The following is a 22200-nucleotide window of genomic DNA, read 5'->3' as shown; positions in this document are numbered from 1 at the left end:
TTCCTTGCTTCCTTCCTTCTTCCTTCCTTTTTCTCCTTCCTTCCTTCCTCCCTTCCTTCCTTCCTCCTTCCTTTTTCTCCTTCCTTCCTTGCTTCCTTCCTTCCTTCCTTCCTCCTTCCTTTTTCTCCTTCCTTCCTTCCTTGATTCCTTCCTTCTTCCTTCCTTTTTCTCCTTCCTCCCTTCCTCCTTCCTTCCTTCCTTCCTTCCTTCCTTCCTTCCTTCCTTCCTTCCTTCCTTCCTCCCTCCCTCCCTCCCTCCCTTCCTTCCTTCCTTCCTCCTTCCTTTTTCTCCTTCCTTCCTTGCTTCCTTCCTTCCTTCCCTCCCTCCCTCCCTCTCTCCCTTCCTTCCAACTGTTTTTTCTAGCTGTGCTCCAATAGTACTAAGGATCTGTGGCATCACTAGCATTGCCATTCCCTCCATTGATGTGGATCACAACCCCATAAAGACTTAGTTGAGGAACTATATGAATTGCTGAGCCTATATAAGTTCTTTACCCTCCAGCCAAGCTGGTAATGAACTGCAGCTAGGTTTTTCTTCAGCTAAAAAACATACTGCCCATCACTGGGACCATATTGGAACATGTAAAGGCAGAAGCATTCACGTTGGAGCCCTGGCTTATCTCCATCTGGAAGGGATGCGCATTGGTTGTGTGAGCAGCACACTGTTCACAATTATTTCAGTGTACAAAAAGGAGAAATGAGATCCCTAGTTCCTATTATGACAAGCAAGGCTTTGACAGACAAGAGTTAATGACGACCAGGGGATTTGGTGGTTATAAAAAGAGCTGTAAAGGTGCAAAGAATGAGTGAAAAAATAAAAGAAGATTTCCATTGTCATGTGTAACCAAGAAAGGATTCCAAGTGTCTTTGTTTATTTAAAAAATACCTAAAAACTTTTGATTCACAGCTTTTCCTAAGGATGTCAGTGAGTACAGCTTCCTACTAGATTAAGTGGCGATGATGTTTGTCCGTTGAGGCCGCTAAGCTAGAATGCACTGTGTTTCTCTTGGAGACTGTCAGGTCATCAACAGTTGTTACAAAGCTTAACAAATAATATAAAACCTCTGGCTGCTTTTACATCGGCATACAGTATATCTGAAGAGAGCCTACAAAAACGTTTTCAGCCGAGGCAACAGAATGCCCGTGATGCCTCAGTAACCGTGGTCTTCGTTGTCTATCTCTAAATAGGTGGTTTTCAGCTTCTTGCCAGAATTGATTATTTGGCCTTTGGGTACCAAAAAGATTAAAAATGAGTTCTAAGAAAGCTCAGTGTCCCATAGCTTTGACCCTGTCAACTTGCAGTGATTAAAGGCGTGTCCTGACTTTGGGCGGGTTCGTGGCTGCTCGCCAGTTGGGAAATGAGCAGTAAACATGTCATCGGTCTGGAGATGAAGAAGATGCTCGACGGGTGCCGTTGACGAGACACAGAGATGGGATCACTTGGCTTAACTCTACAGCACATGAAGGCAGATATACACAGAGTCACATTTTAGAGAGTATTCATGGTCTCCGACCACTTGAAAAAAATTGTGCTTTCTCCAGAATTTTGTGTGCTGAAAATTGCACTCACCCCCTGCTTGTTTGCAAAATTAAATGTAAAAATGAAGTCCCGTGCCAACGTAAGGCTTGCTTTTTTCTTCTCATTAGTATTTCAGAAAAATAAAGGCTGGAAACTAATGTGAGTTTCTCTGCTGTGTACAGAATGACAGCCTGCCCACCATTTCTTGAGCAGGTCTGGGGAATGGGTGAAGGGTTTTACTTAGCTGTCATCTTTGACCACGTACGTTTCATTTCCCATTTCCCATCACACAGCAGTGAACTGCAGACAGAAGTGGGCCAGGTCTGAAGTTAATCCCTTGCCTTCATTATCTGTTAAGTAAAAAGGCCTTTTTGGTAAGCGTGGTGAGAGATGGGTGTTGCCCCAACGACAGCACTTGTTCAATTGATTGGGATCCTTTGAAGAAAGGGATAACTCCATTCCAGTGTGTTTTCAAGATGGTGGCCTTTAGACTCCAGATTCAGTGGCTTTGTTAAAGGAACCAGAGTCTCCATCTTCCATGCTTTTTGGATTCAGTTTTGGATTTTTGCTTGGGAGCGGAGGGATAAGTCTCCGGAGAATAAGGCAAGGGTGCGACCTGAGTTTCCTCAATAGGATGAAGTTTTCTCAGAACTGGCTGGAGCTTATCTTCTTGCTGCTTAAAATCCAGTTCCACACTAAAAAGTGAAAGAGAGGAAGACATTGAGTGCCGAGTCACGTCTACACTAGACACTAGTCACTACAGCTCAAACTCATGAAGCCTTTTTAGGTTAAGAGGGATTATTGGTTGACTGGGTTCCAAAAATATATGTTTTTAAGCATGTTTATGGTTGGCTTTCAATATTGTGGAAGTGCATGGGAAATTATTTTGTTGGGATGGAACCTAATTTGCTATATGCTTTGATTTCTTACCCTTGTAAACTCAGTGTGGCATTTTTCAAGGCATTAGATAGGTTTGTAAAGAGGAAAAAGTTAAACTGTAAATGAAAGAACGAGATCCCCCCCCCACCACCCCCACCCACAAACAAATGCACATATCCAAACAAACTCATCCATACTCACGTAAACACGCACCCCCCTCCCACACACACTTTTGGAATATAAAACATATTGGAATATAAAACTCTTGATAATCGGAGTAAAATGAGAGCCACAAGCAAGCACTTTAAAGATCTGGAAGCTATCTAGGGAAAGCAGCTTAAGGATAACATGCCACACTTCTCACTTGTCACCTCCCTTGGCCTTCTTGACCATCCTCTGACCAGGTTCTTCAGGATTCTTTTCTCCATAGAAAAATGAAGGAGCTGAGGCTTGCTTAGGTCGGGGCCACCCAGCAGCCGGGGGTCATAAAGGAGAAGCAAATCTCATTATCTCCTTAGCCCAGTGTTCTTTCTCCCACACCCACTACACTTCAAGGGGATCCTTTGACCCTAGTATGGGAACGAAATTAGAAAATGTCAGCTGCATAATAAGAAAGCACTTATCATCATCATGGCACCATCTCCCCAGCCCTGTGATGGAAATGAATCACAATGTACTCTTAATATCTGCTTCCTAAATATAGATGGGCGAGAGCCAGATGTCCTGGTCTAGTAATTACGTGAAATGACCCTCTGTGGTTTCCCTTTGAAACATCCTCTTGTTATGATAGAGAAACAATGTCATAATGACCATGCCAGATTACTGACCACTGCCTTTAAACGTTCACTATTCCCCCACCCCGCAAAGTCTCTCCACCATCCAGCCCCCAGCCCCACATTATGATCATGGCACTATTTCTAGTGTTTATTCCACGTCATTACTCTGGGCTGCAGTAGGAGCAGCTGACTCCAGGGGTTGAGAACCTCCCTCCCTCCACAGACCCTTTCTTGTGCTTAGAATGTGATCTCAGTGCAGCCGAGGAGGGATTGTTTCCTTCTTCGTATCTGTGTCTGCGTTGCCTAGCGTGGTGCCTAGCACCGAGCCGATGTGCTCATAGTTACCTTGTGTTTTGCAAAGATTCATCTGAGGATGTGCCATTTCCTATGTTAGATTGTAAGTTCTTTGAGGCCAGGGGAGTTTTTCTTTTTGTCTCCATACCCCTATCACTGTGCACTGTCTAGCATAACAAATACCTGTTAGTTCTTTCCCCTTCTGCAAACAGACAGGTAGGACTGGGCAGGCACTTTGTGTTCGTTTATCTGGGCAAATGTTTGCCATCCCTCCCACCCCCTGCAACAGAGTATCAGTTCCTAGAGAGCAGTGACTTTTTGGCATCCTCTGGCTATAGCACAGTGCCTGGCACGTGGCAAGGCTTTGAAATGATGCTCATTGAATTCACGTGGAGTGTCTGTCCCTCCCACGAGCCTTCTGAGACAGGGTCTGCAGGGACCTGCCGAGTAGGGTCTTCATGACTGACTTAATCACCCAATTTGACTACATGTAAAGTGTGTTTTAAACGGGGATGCTCTCTCTGTAGACATCAGCTATAATCGTGATTACCTGCAACATATGCAGGCCAGTGAAAGCCTGTCCAGTCCCACCAGATGAGGTGACTTGCACTGGAATGGGGTCCTCTGCTTTGGACACGTAGGGGGGATGGTGACCTAGACCCACGAGAGCTCCATGTTCACGTGTGCTTTGTAGTCAAAGGTGATGCCCAGCCTCTCCAGATTATCTTTGCTTCCTGTGATGTTTCTAACCAATGAGGATGGAAGACATTGGCCTTACAGAGAGGATGTCACTGGCTCTGCCTGCCTTCTTTAGAGGACCAACAGAACTGCTCCTGAAACATGATCCCAGGCTGGGCTGCTCAATCAAGTCTGAACCAATGGGTTGGGAAAATTCTTTGCCTTCACCTCCTCTGGTGGAATGACGTGCCTGCCCACCCTCAGTGCAGCTGGATCACACCAGGATCTTTATCAGCCACTACGTTATCCCATGTCACAATTCACCAGGAAACTGAGTCTAAAACTGTTGTCCCGCTTATTTTTCCCTCTTGCCTCTCTCCCCTGTCCCCATCCCCCTTCCTAGTTTCATGGCAGCGTGACGTAGCGGGAAGGAGCTGAGACTCGGCATCAGGAGCCCGGGATGGAGAGCAGTGCTGCTTCAGACACTGGCTGTGTTACTGCTGGAGGCTGACACGGCTTGGACTGTTCTCCTGGCGGTTTAGGTTTGATACTGGAAGAGCATGAGACCCTCCTAAGTTGTGGAGCAGCGAAGAGAAGGACAGTGATTTAGCCAAGACAGTTAAGCAAGAACCCTGGAAATGAATTCATCTGAGCACGGCTCCCCTTCCCCAAAGTGGTCCACAGTGGTCCAGCATCCAAGCATCGTTGAGGGGCTGGAGTGCCTCCTGTCCTTGTAAAACAAAACCAAAAAAAGAAAAAACCCTCACACAGCCAGAAATTGATATCAAGGACTGGAGATTTAGTCCCCTGAGACAAGTTCGCCTTGATCATGTTCTAAGTCCTTTTTTAAGGAAAACAGCTGATAGAAACCCACATAACGGGGGATTCAAGTAAATTCCCCCTACCCAAGTGACAATGAGGAAATCTACTTAGGCTCAGTCTATTCACCTTTAAAATGGTGATAAGTATATGTACTTTACTTCTCTCTCATAACCGACTTGAAGAATGTGCCCTGGCAGCCTTAAAGAGCTATCAGCTTTTGATGAGGTCATTGTTGTTCGATATGGGCAGGATTTCAGCATGAGTTTTCTTCATTTTTATGTGGCATCGTTAACTTTAAAAATATTCTTTCTCTCTCTCTCTCTCTGCCTCTCCCCGGCCATCATTGATGTCACTTCCTAATGACTTTCACCCCTAATAGAATGTTCCCTACACAGAAGTAGATTAGCAAAACCAATCGATGTATTGGCTCAATCTGCCCAAATTGTGTTGACTTGTCCACGTAGCACCCTCACACTTTCAGACTTCTAATGTTTTGTGAGCTGGAAGGAATAGTCTGCACAGTTTGGAGTTTCATGAAGAGGAAGAAAACAAAAGAACAGTATTTGCCCCTGTGCTTCTCTCCCTGAGAAAGAGGAAGCTTTCTGGGTTCCTAAATCAAGAAATGTTAATGAAAACATCTCCAGATTTCCCAAGGACCTCCGTTAGTCAAAGTAAAATTCAAGTGAAGCAAAAACTCGTTAGTTCATATTCTCCTAATTAAGAATTTGTGATAGCTCAGATATGGTGTGCAATTTCATCTTCCAGTCAAACACTCAGAAGAAGGGGCAGCGATGGGGCTTTCCCGACAGCACGGAGGGCCGATGGAGGTATCTCTTGTAGACTCCATTTTGCTGATTAGGGCTCGTTATTTCTTCCCGTCTTTTATGTGCTATGAGATCCATACTACACAAGGTTCAATGGAAGGAACAGGGCTTGTTTAGTCTGAGGGGGAGAAGACTTGGGTGGATACGTCCTCTTGTTCAACTGTAGGAAAGCACATCAAGGTGAATTAGGCTTGTTCACCTTGGCCCTTGAGGGTGGAATGGGGAACAGGTGGGATGCTTGTTCTGATTCAGGTTGCACTAGATGTCATCTGAGAGGTCCCTTCCAAGGCTGTTATTGTCAGTCTGAAGTTGTGAGAGTATAGATCTAAAGAGTTATAGAATAATAGCTCCTCTTCAGAGAACACCAAGGTTAACCAGTGGCTAAACCAGAGTTCCTTGTACTACTTTCCAACCGTTGTTGAAAACCTTTAGGGGCAGCTAGGTGGCACAGTGGATAGAGCACTGGCCCTGAAGTCAGGAGGACCTGAGTTCAAATCCGGCCTCAGACCAAACACTTGACGCACTTACTAGCAGTGTGACCCTGGGCAAGTCACTTAACCCCAATTGCCTTACCAAAACAAATAAACAAACAAAAAAAAAACAAATAAAAGAAAACCTTTAGCTAGGGGTAGCCCACTCGGTCCCAGGGCAGCCCATTTCCTTTTGCTTAGGACGTCTCTCGTTGTTGGGAAACCTCCTGACATCAAAGTCTAAGGTGGGGGGGGCACTATTGGTCTTCCTTTTGCCCCACCCTGGGCCAAACAGGATGCATCTAGTCCCTCCTTTCCCTGACCCCCCTGCAAGTGCTTGAAAGCCAGTGAGCATGCCTCTGGAATCTCCCTTTCTCCAGGTTAAACATCTCCAGTTCTTTAAACCACTTCTCCTAAGGCATGATGATTTCCAGACCCTTGGCCATCCTGGCTACTGTCTTACATTTTTAGTATCAGGTTAAAGCAATTTCAGCTCTGGCCTCACATCCCACCACATGCTCATTCCGCCTCCTCTGAAATGATCTGATATTTGCTTTATGTATTTTTTTTCCTCTGGTTATGGGTGGACACGCTGTTCATTCCAGTAGAAAATGCCAGCTGAGGGCACAGCAGATTTCCGTCTCCTCTCCACTGTCTCTTAGCTTCAGCCTCTTCCTATTATCTTGGAATTCCTTCCTTGCCGCTTTCACACGTGCCCGTCTTCTCCAGCCTAAAACAGATAAACCTTCATTCCCCCAAGGTGGTGTTCTGTAGCTCCTTTCTTCTCAACGAAATTCCTATTAAAAAGCTGTTGCCAGGTGATACAGCCGATGCCTCTACTCCTCCCCTCCCGTCACTTCTAAACCCCTTGCAGTCTGGCTTCGGAATTCGTCACGCAATTGGAACTGCCCTCTCCAAAGTTACAATGATGCAGTGATCTCTTAATGACCAGATCTGTGACCTTGTCTCAATCCTCAACCTTCTTGACCCTCTCTCTTGCCTTTGATATTGCTGACACCTTCTCCTCTTGGAGGCTTACTGCCCTCAATTTTCAACCCACTTCTCCTCTGTGATTCTCCTCCGACCTATCTGGCCACTCCTCAGCTTCCTTTGCTGGATGGTCACCCACGTCCTTTCCATTCCCACTGAGTGTCCCCTAATGCTGTCCTGCTTTCTCTGGGGAACTCTCTGTCTCTTCTGACCCGCCTCCAGAGTGGGGTCTACCCGACTAGGCCACCATTTCTGGAGAGGTCCTAACAGTTCTCCACTTGACTCCTGACTCCACTCCACTCTTTGGACTTAGCTTAGTGACTGGCACATAGTAGGTGCACAATAATGTTTATCGAGTGACTATTGACTGACTGACAGCTGCCCCTCCCCCTCCCCCTTACCACTTTTCTTCCACCTCCTCGAGCTCTTCTTTATGTGTTACTGTTCCCCATTACAATGTAAGATCCTTGAGGACAGAGTATCCGGCACTCTCATCTCTCTCTTTTTGTCTGTTTCTCCTTCTCCCTCTCCCTCTCTTCTCTTTCTCTCCTTCCCTTTCTCTCTCTGTCTTTTCCTCCCTCCTTCCTTCCCTTCCTCCCCCTCATCCCTACATTTTCTTTGCTTGCTTTGTTCAATGATCATCTCTGTATCTCTATGTAGATGACTCGTAGATCTATAGAGCCAGCTTATGTCTTTCTCCTGAGCCCCACTCTTGCTTCACAAACTGCCTATTGGACATTTCAGATTGAACACTCTATTGGCATCTCAGACACAATAGGTTTCTTCAGAACTCGTTTATTTTCTTTCTTCCCAAAACCGGCCCTCTTCCAAACTTCTCTGTCATCCTCAAGGGCGTGACCACCATCCTCTTCTTCAGCCTGTCTCACAGCCTGGGCATCATCATTCACCACCTCTCTCTCTCCCCTGGCATGCTCTCTATTTCCATCTTTACAACATTTTTCACATATGTCCCCTTCTTATCATTCACCTATTCCTACCTGCTCTCACCCAGACCCTTACAGCCAGCTCCTAATTACTTTCTCTGCCTCTGGGCTGGCTGTGTCGTCCTACCCTGGTAACTCCCGTGGCTCCTTGCCACCCTCGGGATCAAATGGAAACTCTTTGTGGTTTTATGCCTCTTCATAACTGCCTCCTGCCTCCTTCCTTTCTCATCTTTTTACACGTTTCTCTGCTCCACGCACGCAATGTTTCTTTCTTTCCCTAGCTTCGAGTGTTTTTTCCCTTCCGATGTTACCTTGTATCTGCTTTGTATGTATCTTTATACACCTATATATACACACACATGATAGCTCCCTCTTTAGACTGTAAGCTGCTTGAGAGAAAAGACTGTTTTGCTTGTCTTTGCATCCCCATCACTTATTGCATTGTCTAGTATATGGTAGAATATAGTAGGTGCTTAATAAATTCTTGTTGTATAATGGTTAGAGCTATCCCAAAGTGACAGTGGCTGCCTCTGGAAGGGCCGTGGACATGGGCTTTCCCTGTTTGGGTATGTTCCGGCAAAGACTGGCTGCCCCTTGTTTGGAATGCTGTGGAAGGGGTTCTGGTCCAGGAACAGATTGGATTTGATGGCCGCTGAACTCTCTTCTACCTCTGATGGGTTCAGCTGTGATAAATGACAGACTGCCTAAAGACAAGAAATCTGCAGTTGGGATATTCCATTCAGTTCAATTCTTACCTTGAACTCGTGATGATATATATTACTTAAGATGATACTGTTGGAAAAAAAAATGTTTACAGAATTTTCCTTGGACAAATGGATAACATGGACATACCTTTCAAATGTGTGCTCATTTCAGTGTTGTTCAGTTAATCTAGAATTAGCACAGCTAAGAGCTTGCATTTCTTGTCTTAGTGCAATTTGGGGACCTCTAATTATTGACTTTCCATTAAGCAACTACATGGAATATCCTGTTATTAAGTAATTAATCACACTCTAGAACCATGTAATCATGGAAGAATCTAAGTGGAATCTTTGTGAACTAAATCCCCAGACTTGATCTGGAAAGGCAGATTTTCATTTCTCATTGCAGTTTTGCATGGAGTAAGAAATTTCAGCTTTAGAAGACGTTTGAATCTAATACCAGCAAACAACTCTGCGTCCCAGCATGTACGGCTGTATCCTCCCTCCCCCTGAAATCAGAAGGACCTTCTAGTATAGATTCAAAAAGCATCAATCCCAAATAACACGGATTTCAATGACACCTTGCTTCCTGCCAGTGAATCCCTGGGGGTCCACGTAGCCCTGCACTCAACTCACTCATTAGAGTTGGAGACAGCTGACAAGCAATGGAAGGACCAGAGAGTTAATAATCTGGCCCGGCTCTGTTGCTCATGGGCACTAGAGGTCCTTTGGTCTTCATGGATAAATGGCAAAAGAAGGGAACTTTTGCCCCCGGATGAGATCAGCCGCCCTGTGAGAGCCATAGTGGGAGGGTCCAAATTCACAGGTCGCATTTCATGACTCCTGTTATCATTTTATCTTTAAGGCAGAGAATGCTCCTTAATGGCTTGGTAAAACTAGGTGGCAAAAGACAAATCTGTGCACTTCCCTCGCCTCGGTCAACCAAGCCTGGCCAGAGACAAGATGGTGGAAATGGGGAGCAGAGTCGAAATCATGGAAAAGCAACCAGAGAAATGGGAACGACTCCTTAAGAGCAGTGAAGTCAATTGGACTTACCCAGGATGTAGTCCCCAGAAGAGCAGGGCGTTAGGCCTTCTCCAAATGCTCCCTCAGCCCGGGAATGCAAGAGACTACTTAAGCACAGACGTGTTACCTGCTCAAAGGGACCTAGTCAGGCATGTGGTAAAGTGGCTGTCCAGTCAGACAGCTGGGGACAGGAGTCTGCTATTAACCTCCCCCTCTATCCTTTAGGCTCTGCCCCTTCAGATCATGCCAACCTCCTTTTCTGCTGCTGCCTTAGTTTCAGGGGTAGACACATCAGTAACACCCGGAACCGGCCTTCATGATCTTGACTTAGAGCTGGGGGTCTTCACTATCATTTATTCCACCCCCCTTCCTCCAACGTGACTCCTGGACCAGGCTTTGACTTGGGACTTTCTCACTCTACTTCTTCTTTCCACCTGACCTCTGTGGGCCTCAAGTGACTCATTGTGAGTGAGTGGGCTCTGGCCCTGGGGACAGAGGACCGGGCTCCAACTCCCTCCTGTGGTCCTTACAGTCTTTGTTCCCTTTTAGTCCTCAGTTTCTCTCTCTGTAAAATGAGCAGGTTATACTCAATGGGTTCTGAAGTCCCGTTAGATCTTAAAGCCTTTACAGCATTTCGATTTATGGTTATGAACAGGAAACCTCGTTTCCCATGAGTCTCCTCCCAGCCCAGTACCACACCAGCGACCACAGAAGGCTTGGAAGGAGGCTCACTTTTTTTTCCCCCTTCTGGAACAGTTCATCCCTACTCTTAAGAGCCCACACGGCTGCTCTGCCTTGTTGGAATGACATTCTTAGTACAGTTCCAGCCAAAGGCTTATCCCGTGGAGTCAGAGACAGATGGGCCATGTTTGCGTTCTGAATTTAAAGCTCTAGGAAAATGCTCGTCTCGTAAGGCTGGGCTGCAGAGGTGCCATGGCCATGCTGCGGTGTTCCGTGTTCGTCTGATCCCCAGCAGATGTGGGCAGGGGTCAGGAGGAACCTTGGAGGCTATTCCTTTATTGGTCTGGTGCATTTTCTTTCCAAGTCTCCCACAGCACGTCATCTTGGTGCACGGGATGGGGAGAGGGGGAGGATGCAGTGGTCATAATTCATGTTTGTATTCTTTAAAAAAAACCAAAAACAGATGAGTCTGCATTGGTTTGATCCAGGCAGACTCCCTGTGCTTTTGCCTCAGTGGCCTCAACTGCAGGAGGACATACTATATTTGTAGAGTGACAGTTCATATTTCCTCTTGTATTTTTACCATTTTTAAATGGAAGAAACAGCTCCTATTTCACTGGATGGGCATTCAAAAGACTTAGATTCCAGCCTTGATTTAGTCACTCCCTCTCTGTGTGATCCTTCCTTTCACTTGGCTTCCGAAGGAGACCTTGAGTATTTATTCTGCCTGCTCCCTCCCACTCCCCAGCTTCTGGTGCCTTCCTTCCTCAAAGATGTTCTTGTATCTGCCTTCTGGGTATCATGAATGTTTCTATTGAGATAATCCTTGTCTGTCTTGTTAGACTTGAAGCCTGGGACTATTGATGCTTTTTCTCCGGTCTTTAATTGATTTAGTTAAGTGCTTGATTGATTTTCTCAGCCTCAGTTTCCCCTTTGTAAAATAGAGATGGTGATGGGACTCAGACTGTCAGTCTGGCAGGCTGGATGGGAGAAGCAAATAGAATTTTCCTTCTAAAGTTCTGGCAAAGGGCAGATAATTTACAGTGAACCAGGACTCTCAACAGTTGAGGAGGGCAGAGAATCTGATAGGATCTTAATCTGCAAAGGAAATCTTCCAACTTATTTCCTGTCATCTTGGAGAGGTGACATAGGGTAGGGAAACCAATGGGTAGAAGCCAGAGTCAGAAGAACACTGGGTTTCGGACTCCTCTTTGTTCCATTTACTTGGCAAATGACAGCGACCTAGGTGCTCTGAGCCGTGATTAGCTGGTGTGTGCATTGCCCTTAATAATACTTTCAGGGTCTGGGCCCTAGTGAGGAAAATGCTGGGTAAACTGTAGAGAGCTCTGTAAACTGTGAAGATCTTTACAGAAATGTGATCTTCTGGCGTTGTTGCTTAGAAAGTTAATGAGCTGCCAGGATAGACATTTGTCAGAATATTTCCCTCTGAGGTTTAACTAAACATAGTTGCCTAACCTGGTCCAAGGCCATGATTTCCCATTCTGGATCTTCCATCAAACCACAATTCCATTTCTTTTCTGGACCAGACAATTGCAAGGCCTTAGTCTTCTCTTCCCTACCTGGAGAGGCCTTGTTCCTTCAATTTATTTTTTTGGTCGAGTTCATACTCACAACTACTTTCTGAATGCTTTCAACGTTGCCTCATTTCATGGTGAAACACAGTCATGGATGCAGTACTTTCATCAGTTTGCTAGGTCCCTCAGCTGGACTCCTTCCTTTCTGTTCCGCTAGACCCAAGCAGCTGCCAAGGTCATTGATGTGACCCCTACGGTCTGTCTCCTGTCCAGGCTCCTCCTCCTTTCTATTCCTCATGTGCTCCCTCCGTTCAGATCCTTTTCACCTCCTGCCCACACGGTTATGACAGACTTGACTCTCCTGTTCTGAACTGTGGCCAGTCTTCTCCAATCCATTCATCTGACATCTGCCGAAATAATCTTCCAGATACGAGAAGTGAGCGTGTAACACCTCAGACGCCTCCAGTCTCTTCCCATAGACTTTTGGATATGATTCCCAATTTTTAGCCTTTCTCCCTGTGGCTCCAGCTTCCCTCTTCTGAGTCATTTCACAGGGGTCCCCTTTACGGTCTCCATTTTGTACTCAAATTGGCCAGCGAGCAGTTCCTGCTGTTGACATGTCGCCTCCCTCACCAGGCATTCATGTGGGCTATGCTTTTTGCCTTGAAGCCACTCTCTTCTCATAGTCACCTGCTGACATTTTCCTTTTCCATCAAGACTGACTTCCATTGACACCTCCTCCCGGAAGCCTTCCCAGATTTCCTTCACATATAACTCACCATCCAGTTAGCCAGTGAATGACTCTCACCTCCTAATCCGCTTGTAAGATGCTCCTTATCAGTGTGTAGTGGTGCCATGCTTTATTCCTTTTCCCAGGTAGAGGTCAGTGGCACCCTGTTCTTTGGGTTGGGCTGCTCCCTATTTAGTAATTCAATACCTAGGAGGAATTCATATACATACATACATATATGTGTATGTGTGTATCTATATTTAAATACTGCTTAGCCTGGAGAGATGAGGTTTCTGCCTCTGTAACTGGGTAGATGAAGTGGCTTTTGTAGCCAGCTATGAAATGTATGCCTAAGGTCACATTAAATAAATTGAACTCTGGTAAATGCTCTTTGGCTCATCTTTTACTCACTCTTTGGAAAACATCCCCAGTTCTGTTCTCTCCAGCCTCTGAGTGAAAAGTCCTTCATGTTTCTCATTGGAGGATCTACCTACTTGGGTTATTTGCATTTACATTATTCAAAAATTCTGTTCCAAGAAGAATGACTATGTTCGGATAATTTGATTGAAAGGAATGCTTTTTCTTCTTTCCCCTGTTATTTGATTCCCCAGGATCTCTTAACCCAGGGCGACCTGGATCAGCTGAAAGCATCCCAGGCAGGGAGGGAGGGCAAGGGACTGCCTGGTTTCTAATGTAGGCTCTGCTCCTAACTGCTGGTGTCAACTTAGGCGAGCCAATTCCTTTACCTCGAGGAGCCTCAGTTTCCTTGTTTGATCCTCCCACCACTAAGGTGTACCCCTTAGCTTCCTACAGCCAGAGCCCACAGGCTCTCAGTCAGTGTTTATTTACTCTAGCTGTACAAGGAGTTCTTCACACGCTATGTTATCCAGTGTCTAGCTCACAGCCAATTAGATGATAACAGATGATGGCGGACGGGGTGACTGCTAGCTTGAGCGAGGGAACTACCCCCCCGCAGGGAGAAGACACAGCTCCCACCAAAGGGGGAGGCTAGAAGGAGGGCTGTGCTGCTTTTGAGTGCGGACAGGGGCACTAAATCACCTGCCAAACTTAAGCTGTGGTTCTTGCTTTGTTTCAGGATACGTTTTCCTACAATATCCCTTGAAGATGCTTCACTGTTAATAAAAATACAAAAGCCTTCAGGGCAATGAATGTTTATTAAGTTAGTACCTTGTGCCAGGTACTGGGTTCTGCTTGAGGGCAAGTGACTCAGCCCACGGCCCCTCCTCAAGGCAACGCAAAACAATCTGAGTCAGCCAGGAAACGAACTGAGGCAGCCAGGTGGTACAAGGGATAGAGCCCTGTATTGGATTCAGTAAAACTTGAGTTCAAATCCTGCCCTAGATACTTATTAGATACTGTGTGACACTGGGAATGTCTACCTAGCAGCTGTCTGCCTCAGTTTCCTCATCTGTAAATTAACAGTCAGACCAGATGGCTTCTGAAGTCTCTTTCAGCTCAGAGGCAGAATCCTGTGGAACATTCTCAAATTTGTATATCATATTCTTTCATGTGAATAAGTTAAGCTTTCCAGTGCATTTTCCTCTTAGCAACCCTGGGAGGGAGCTGATGAAAGCACCGTTCCCATTTTACAGATGGTTTTGCAGTCATTTGCCAGAGTTCTATGGCTTGCCAACAAGGCAGAATTTGACCCCGAGTCACCTGAAACCTTGGTTCTGTAGGGTCAGAGTCGGCAGAGTACAGTGAATCTGGGCTCAAATCCCACCTTTGATGCTTACCGGCATGACCCTGGACCGGTCAGTTAACCTTTCTGGGACTCAGTTTTCCCATTTGTAAAATGCAGGGGTTGGACCAGGTTCCTTGCTACCCCCGAGCTATGATCCTAGTGGGGAACATTGATATGTCGTGCAAACCAGATTGCTTAGTGTCTGGGAGTGATCAGTAAGAGATACGTGAGAGTCAGTTTGGGAAGAGTCATTGCTAGCTGAGGAGAAGGGAGGGAGTTTGACATGCAGTATCTGGAATATTGGTTGGGCCCTGGAAGAAAAGGGGGCATGTGGGAGAAGGTTTCAGGCTTGGGGTAGGAGCAAATGTTATGGAATTAGAAGAAGGGAGTGCAACATAAGGGAGTGTGACAACTCGCTTTGTCCAGAACTAAGGAGTAGTGAAGGCGAGTTATGTGAAGAGGATCGAAACGTAAGCAGGCAGCCGATTAGGAAAGGCCTCGAATGTCAGGCTCACCAACATCTATACCATCTTGTAGGCAGAGCAGAACCACAGGCGCTTTTGAGATGTAGAATGGTGTGGCCAGACCTGTGCCTGAGGAGGATAATTTTGGCAACTTGCTACATGAAGAATGGACCGGGGATGGGGAGGACAGGTCACAAGGCCTAGAACAAAGCAGGCATTGATAGATTGGGAAGGAGAATGTGTGTGATGGCCATGCTGTTGACATAGAATTGTTAGGGCTGACAGAGGATGGGAAGAAGGGTGCGCAGACAGCCTAGGATGACTCTGAAGGCTTGATTCCAGGGAATTGGGAGGATGGTGGTGGCATTAATAGAATGGTTCCTGAGCAGGGGGGAACCAACTGGGCTAAAGGGTTTGGGGACATGTGGAGTTTAGAGTTTCCATGGGGAATCCTCCAGGTGGTCATGGAACTGGCAGTTAGAGCTGTAGGATTGGAGGTCAGGGGAGAGTTGGGACTAAAGATGGCCATCGGTCATTCAACAGTCATTGACTGTCGGAACCATGGAGGAGATCAACAAGGGAGAGAGCCTATATGGAGAAGAAATGAGGACAAGGATGGAGCTTTGGAAGAAGGTGACACCCAGTAGAGCCAAAGGGGGAAAGAAACCAATGAAGGAAACTGAGGCAGGAGAAGAATCAGGAAAATTCAGAGCCACACGGGCCAAGGGAGGAAGTGAGTTAAAAGGAACAAGTGTCATAGGAAAGGACTGAGAAAAGGTAAAGCTGAATAATCAGCATTTTTTTGTCCAGAAAATTCATTTCTGTGGAACGCCTTGATAAACACACCATGGAAAGTGGGCTAGTTTTGGAGTCTGAGGACCTGGGTTAAAATCTCAGGTCTGCTACTTATTCCCATGTGACACTGGGCAGCTGAAACACTCAGTCTTTTGAAAACTCAGTCTCCTCATCTGTAAAATGAGGCAGTTGGACAGGATGGCATCTGAGCTTGATTTCAGCTGGAGATCTATGAGTTACGTCCTTTTTCCTGAAGTCCCGTGTTCTTGTATCATTATTATCAGTGAGTCCGCAGAGCAGCTCATATTTACTAAGCATCTACTCTGCCCCAGGTATGTGGGACACAGAGACAGCGGTGTCCCAGTCTCACATTGAGGAGCTGTGTTCTATCAATGGGTCAATGTGCATGTAGACAAGTATATACAGAAATTACGCCCCCCTCCCCTAAAATATAAAGTACTTAAGGGGGAAGTCGGAGTGTTCTGTGAGGTCATGTTTCAGCAGAGTCATGAAAGAAATCAGAGTTCTAGGAAGTGGAGCTGAGGAATTGGGGCATTCCAAGCCTACCTGAGGTGGGGAGATGGACTGTTTGTGTAAGGAAATATAACAAGGCCAGTCAGGCTGAAAAGGAGGCTTCAGAGTCCAAGCTGAGCAGTTTATCTTTCTAATGGTAACGGAAATGATGATAATGATATTGCCTCCTCTGTTGGATGCTCTTACCATGCCAGTGACCACAGGGTCTGCCAGTGGAGCCAGCGCCCTGGTAGCTCCTGCCTTAGCTGGCAAGACTTCCAGCGTAGACTGTCCTATGACCAGCCTATCCAAAGGAACAGAGGTTTATCACCAGAAGGTTGGAGGTTGGGAGAGGGGTGCTTGGCTTTCCTGTCTATTCTGGTGCTGAGGAACTGCAGTCTTTGTCATTGGACCTGACGCTCACTCAGAGCATTCAAACAGTGACATCTCAGTGGATCTCAGTGAATTACTCTTGAGCTCATTTGTTTTCCTTCAGGGTTCCTATGGCGATCTTGTCATTATCTTTATTAAGGTCTTCGGACCCTCAGTTTTCTGGTTCAGTTTAAGAACTTGGAGCACGTAATCACTGACTTGTGCCATTTCAGAGCTGGCAGAGATGTCAGCAGGGATCATCCGTCCAAATATCAAAACTCTCTATAGTATTTACCAAGTGATGGACCATCTGTCATCTGATCGCCTCAAACGAGGACGTCTGCCCGAGCCCCCACAGCTCTTAGTGCGGCCTTTAGAGGCCAAAGAGACCAAGTGTAATCTCTCTTCTGTCCTCCCCGAGTCTTCTGTTCTCCTGGCAAACTATCCCTGGCCCCATCAGTGGCTCCTGGTCTGTCAGGGGTCCAGAGCCCATGACCGTGAATGCCCTTCTCTGACTCTTCCACAGTTTGTCTCTTCCCTTCCTACAACCGGACGCTTGGAGCTGAATGCAGTCCTCCAGATGTGTGCTGACTGGGGCAGAGTACAGGACACCTTCCACCTCCTTATTATCAGAAGTGATGCCTTTTTATGCGGTCTTTAGAACCAAGGTCACATTAAGCTTTTATAAAGAGATAGAGAGTAGAGGATATCTATGAGAAGGCTCACTGTCCTTTACAAATGAGAATTTGTGACCTTAGCAATCAATCACCCAACATTGGTAAGGCACCTTCTATGTGTCAGAAATTGGGTCAGGCACTAGGAACAATGCAACAAACTGAAAAATTTTGAGTTTGTGCCTTCACTGTGCTGACGTTTCACAGCCAAAGTCCTCATTTTAGAGATGTGGATGTTAATCCTGTCTGAGAAGAAAGGACAGTCAAAGACACCCAAAGGATGTGAAATAGCAGAGCTGGGACCAAACCCTGACCTCCTGGGTCCCCAGTCCAATGGTGGTTCCATGTGCCCCATGGTCACTGCTGCCACCATGTGCTAACATTCTTGCTTTCTCTGTCCTCTGTGCTCATCTTGAGAGTGACCCATTTGCAGCTGGTAGAAGACAGCTTATTAGATGTGGATACATGTTTTGATTGGCTTTGATTTGTGTCCCAAGGATTTCTGGCTGAAAGTGGTCAAAGTGGGCAGATGGCCACTGCATCTCTCCTTGGTGGGTCCACGTTCTGGCCTTTTCCAGCCTTTGGTCCTAGGACGTGCCCAAGTTAATAACAATTATCTCCAGTGGTTATAACTTCTATACTGGAGATTCCCTTGACTAAAGGGATTTCATTTATTCCAATTCCAAGTTTTGTGGTGGCAATATGAATGCCATATTTAACTCTTAAGAACAATTTGACATTTATTTTTTAAATGAATTCCATTTATTTTCTCATGAAATTAAATATTTAATGACCACCAACTATTAGAAATCAGCATATATTGTTTCAGTTTTGCCAGAAGCCTAAAAATGCTGCCAAGTCACCCACACTAAGCGGGTACAGAGTTTGTCCCTTGACTTGGCTTTTACCTGATGTTTTGAGCAATGGATCCAGTAGAAATATCCTGATACTTCAATTTCAGTTTACTGTTGAGGTGATATTGGAATGAATACACTGCCAAAGATCTTAAAAGCTCCGAAGGCTGAAAATCAGAAATCAGATGCTTCTGACCCCAGGGAGCAGAGAGAGCCTTGGAGTTACTGGTGCAAGTCATTTTCGAGGGGACTTCTGTGTTTGACTTTGTCCTACTTCCTTTCTGAGGAGGGACTGATTGTCTTTCAAAATCGTTCTTTTCTCTGACCTGAATGATAGCGACTGGGCCATAGAGTATTTTCTGCCCTTTCTGACCCACCAGGAGACCTATTTTATATTCATTTTCTGGGATAATTCATAGTAAATACCTAAGAGTAATACACAAACTGTTAGACAAAAGGCTCATTTCTCCCACATCAATTCCTGTTGGTAACAAACTTAATATGCACAAGTGATGGTAATTTAAGCAGGAATGGAAAGGGCATTTCCTCTAAGCTAATCAGGGAATGACAAAGACCGCCGAGCTTTTATTCCAAGTGGGCTTTGGACATGATGAAATTGGCACAATTTCTGCATACAAATGCAATTACCTCTCCTCACAATAAGACTTCATTAGGCTGAAGTATTGGAGTTCTTGTCTCTGTCTTGATCAGGCACTATCAGAACCCGCTTCTCCCTCTGCATTATCATCTCCTTGGCGCTGATCTGACTGCAGAGGATTGGGGATTTTGGATTTTTCTCTCTTCAAGCTTGGGAAATAGATTGTGATGCTTGCATATTTGCTGGGAGGAAACACATCCACCAATTTTCTTCTTTTACTTTTGTTGCAGAAAATTGGGAGCCTTTTCCCTCGGCTCTGCTTTTGTGTGTTTGGTGCTATCAAATCTGGTTGAAGTTCCCACAAAGTGGGCTTTGTCATTCTCTGGATGTGTAATCATAGACGGGGAGACACGGAAAATGACCCTTGTCAAAAGAATTCAGGTCTGTGGGCCAGACTCCAAGAACATTTGCAAAATAGCCTCAAAGAGAGGGATTTTTACTGCTGAGTGGGGAGGGGCTGTGCAGGGAGCGCTGACCTTTGAGCTGACCACGTGCATCCTGCCATTGGCCCATCTGCACCTGCTATGTAGCCTCACAGCCCTGCCCTTTGCCCAGTCCGCCATCACGCTTGCCTCTTCTCTGGTCACATGAGCTCAATTGTTTAGGAACCTACTTTGGTAGTTGCTGAGCTATACAGACACACACAAAAACTCCTTGCCTTTGAAAAGTTTGCAGTTACTACTACAGTAGAAGAGGCCCATTTACACCCTCTGGTCTCCCTGAGTCTTGGGGAAGCTTGGCTGCTTATACCAGTTTCAAGCGGCCAAGGGTTCAGGCATTCTGTCCACTCAAAGAATCGTGAGAATTGAAAGGACTCTACGTGTTCTTTCTCCTCCTCCAGCAGAATGTAAATCCCTTGAGGACAGATGCTTATTTCATTTTTGACTCTGTATTCCCAGCCTGGCTTTTAATATTTGCTCACCTTGTGACAAGTGGCCAGTGTTGGGAAAAGCTGACAAAGCAGCCTCGCCCTCAAGAAGCATACATTCTCATGATGGCAGGTACTTCATAAATGCTCTTTGAGGTGGATTATGTTTTGGTGAAAAGGAAACAAACAAATTTAAAAAACCCACAGGCAACCCTAAAAATTTTGTTGTAGTTCAGTCATTTTAGTCATGTCCAACTCCTTGTGACCTCATTTGGGGTTTTCTTGGCAAAGATACTAGAGTGGTTTGCTGTTTCCTTCTCCAGCTCATTTTACAGAGGAGGAAACTGAGGCAAACAGAGTTGCCCAGAGTCACACAGCTAGTAAGTGTCTGAGGTCATATTTGAACTCAGGTCTTCCTGACTCCAGACCTGGTGCCACCTAGGTGCCGACGAAAAGAAAAGAAAACAAAAGAAAACAAAACAAAAAACCCAGACGATCCTTTATGTCTTCATGGCTGATTAAAAACTTGGCCACAATATTTCATATTGAACCAGATGTCTGTCCTATCAGATAATAGAATAGCAATGTTAAAGTTTGTCAGCCCAATGTAAAGTCTTGGTAAAGGCACTTTTTGAATTAATTTGAGTCCCCAATAAATTATTTTAGAAAATGTTTCCTTTATCCAAAATTGTTGTTGAATCAAGGGTCACCTGCAGTGTTTTCATGGAAATGGGTCCGGTTGAATACACTCATTATGTTTCATTAGTATCTTTGGAAATGCCCTCCACAGGAAACAAAGAAATAAGTGACCAATTTTCTATGTGTGTTTTTCCTTGTTCTCTTATGAAAAAAAAAAAAAACAGAACAAAGGTACCTTATCAATAGTGTGACTCATCAGATGAGAAGAGTAAGAAGGGTGGGGGGCAAGTGTTCAGCCTCCTCTGTGCAAGGATCCTATTAGTAATGGAGCCTTAAAATATTTTCTGAAATGATTAGAGCCTGTTTTGACAGTTGTGTGGATGGTAAGCTGGGGGGAAAGGGGGGGATTTCATCAAGAAGAAATGTAAGCGTCAATCTCTCCATCCTCTTTCATGCTGGGATGGTCTTTAATTAGAATTTAACAACTGAGCCCAATAACACTAAGGTATGCCATCTTGAGAAAAAAGGGAAAAATCCTATTCGCTATTCCAAAATTCCTGGTTTTTTCTAGGGCCACCTTGGGGTTTGCTGGTTTTCAACCCCCAAATGCTGAGAGCTGTTTTGTCCAGCTATCTTTCAATCGCTTCTATCTAAGGAAAATGAAGTTACTTCATTGGGAAATGCTTGAAGTCCCTTTAAGGTTTAAGTAACCTCTTTTTTTTTTTTTAAGCTTTGGAGTTTAAGATTTTTCTCCCCCTCCCTCTCCACCTCCCTCCCGAAGACGGCACACAGTTTGATATATTCTATACATATACATTTCTATTAAACGTATTTTCACGTTAGTGATGTTGTAGGTAAGAATTAGAACCAATAGGAGGAACCACCAGAAAGAGGAAACAAAACACAACAGAAGAAAAAAAATAGCAAATAGTATGTTTCCATCTGCATTCAAGCTCCACAGTTCTTTCTCTGGATGTGGCTAGCATTTTCCATCGTGAGGCCTTTGGAGATGTCTTAGATCCTTGTATTGCTAAGAAGGGTTAAGTCTATCAAAATTAATCATCGCACAACATGGCTGTTACTGTGTACAACTTTTTCCTGGTTCTGCTCACTTCACTCAGCATCAGTCCATACAAGTCTTTCCAGGTTTTTCTGAAGTCTGCCTGCTCATTATTTCTTATAGCACAATAGTATTCCATTACATTCATATACCACAACTTGTTCAGCCATTCCCCAATGGATGGGCATCCTCTCAATTTCCAATTCTTTGCCACCACAAAAAGAGCTGCTATAAGTATTTTTGTACATGTGGGTCCTTTTCCCATTTGCATGATTTTTTTGGGATACAGCCCTAGAAGTGCTATTGCTGGGTCAAAGGGTATGCACGTTTTTATAGCCCTTTGGGCATAGTTCCAAATTGCTCTCCAAAATGATTGGATCATTTCACCACTCCTCCTACAATGCATTGGTGTTCCAATTTTCCCACATCTTCTCCAACATTTATCATTTTCCTGTTTTGTCATGTTGGCCAATCTGATAGGTGTGATGTGGTACCTCAGAATTGTTTTGATCTGCATTTCTCTAATCAATAGTGATTTAGAGCATTTTTCATATGACTATAGATGGCTTTAATTCTTCATCTAAACTTTAAGCAAACTGGGAGAGCAAGAAATAGTTTACCTATCAGATTTATGGAAAACAGAAGAATTCATGACCAAACAGGAGATAGAGAACATTATGAAAAACAAAATGGATAACTTTGATTACATTAAATTGAAAAGTTTTTGCAC

At 45.1% G+C, this 22200-nt stretch overlaps 2 protein-coding genes across 2 annotated transcripts in view; one reads left to right on the top strand and one right to left on the bottom strand.

Moving 5' to 3' along the window:
- Positions 1 to 22200, top strand: part of DOCK1 (dedicator of cytokinesis 1) — a 523683-nt gene that overhangs the window by 150877 nt on the left and 350606 nt on the right. The window lies entirely within an intron of this gene.
- The window catches only part of INSYN2 (inhibitory synaptic factor 2A), a 58064-nt gene continuing 37893 nt past the window's right edge, over positions 2030 to 22200 (bottom strand). The window contains exon 3 of the mRNA XM_027855903.1: positions 2030 to 2213. Coding sequence (XP_027711704.1) covers positions 2030 to 2213 — 184 coding nt within the window. The remainder of the gene's footprint in view (positions 2214 to 22200) is intronic.

The sequence above is a fragment of the Vombatus ursinus genome, unplaced genomic scaffold (assembly GCF_900497805.2).
Source record: "Vombatus ursinus unplaced genomic scaffold, bare-nosed wombat genome assembly UNPS02011353.1, whole genome shotgun sequence".
Classification (NCBI taxonomy): Eukaryota; Metazoa; Chordata; class Mammalia; order Diprotodontia; family Vombatidae; genus Vombatus; species Vombatus ursinus.
The sequence above is the reverse complement of the archived record's forward strand: the minus strand, read 5'-3'. Positions and strand labels throughout refer to the sequence as shown.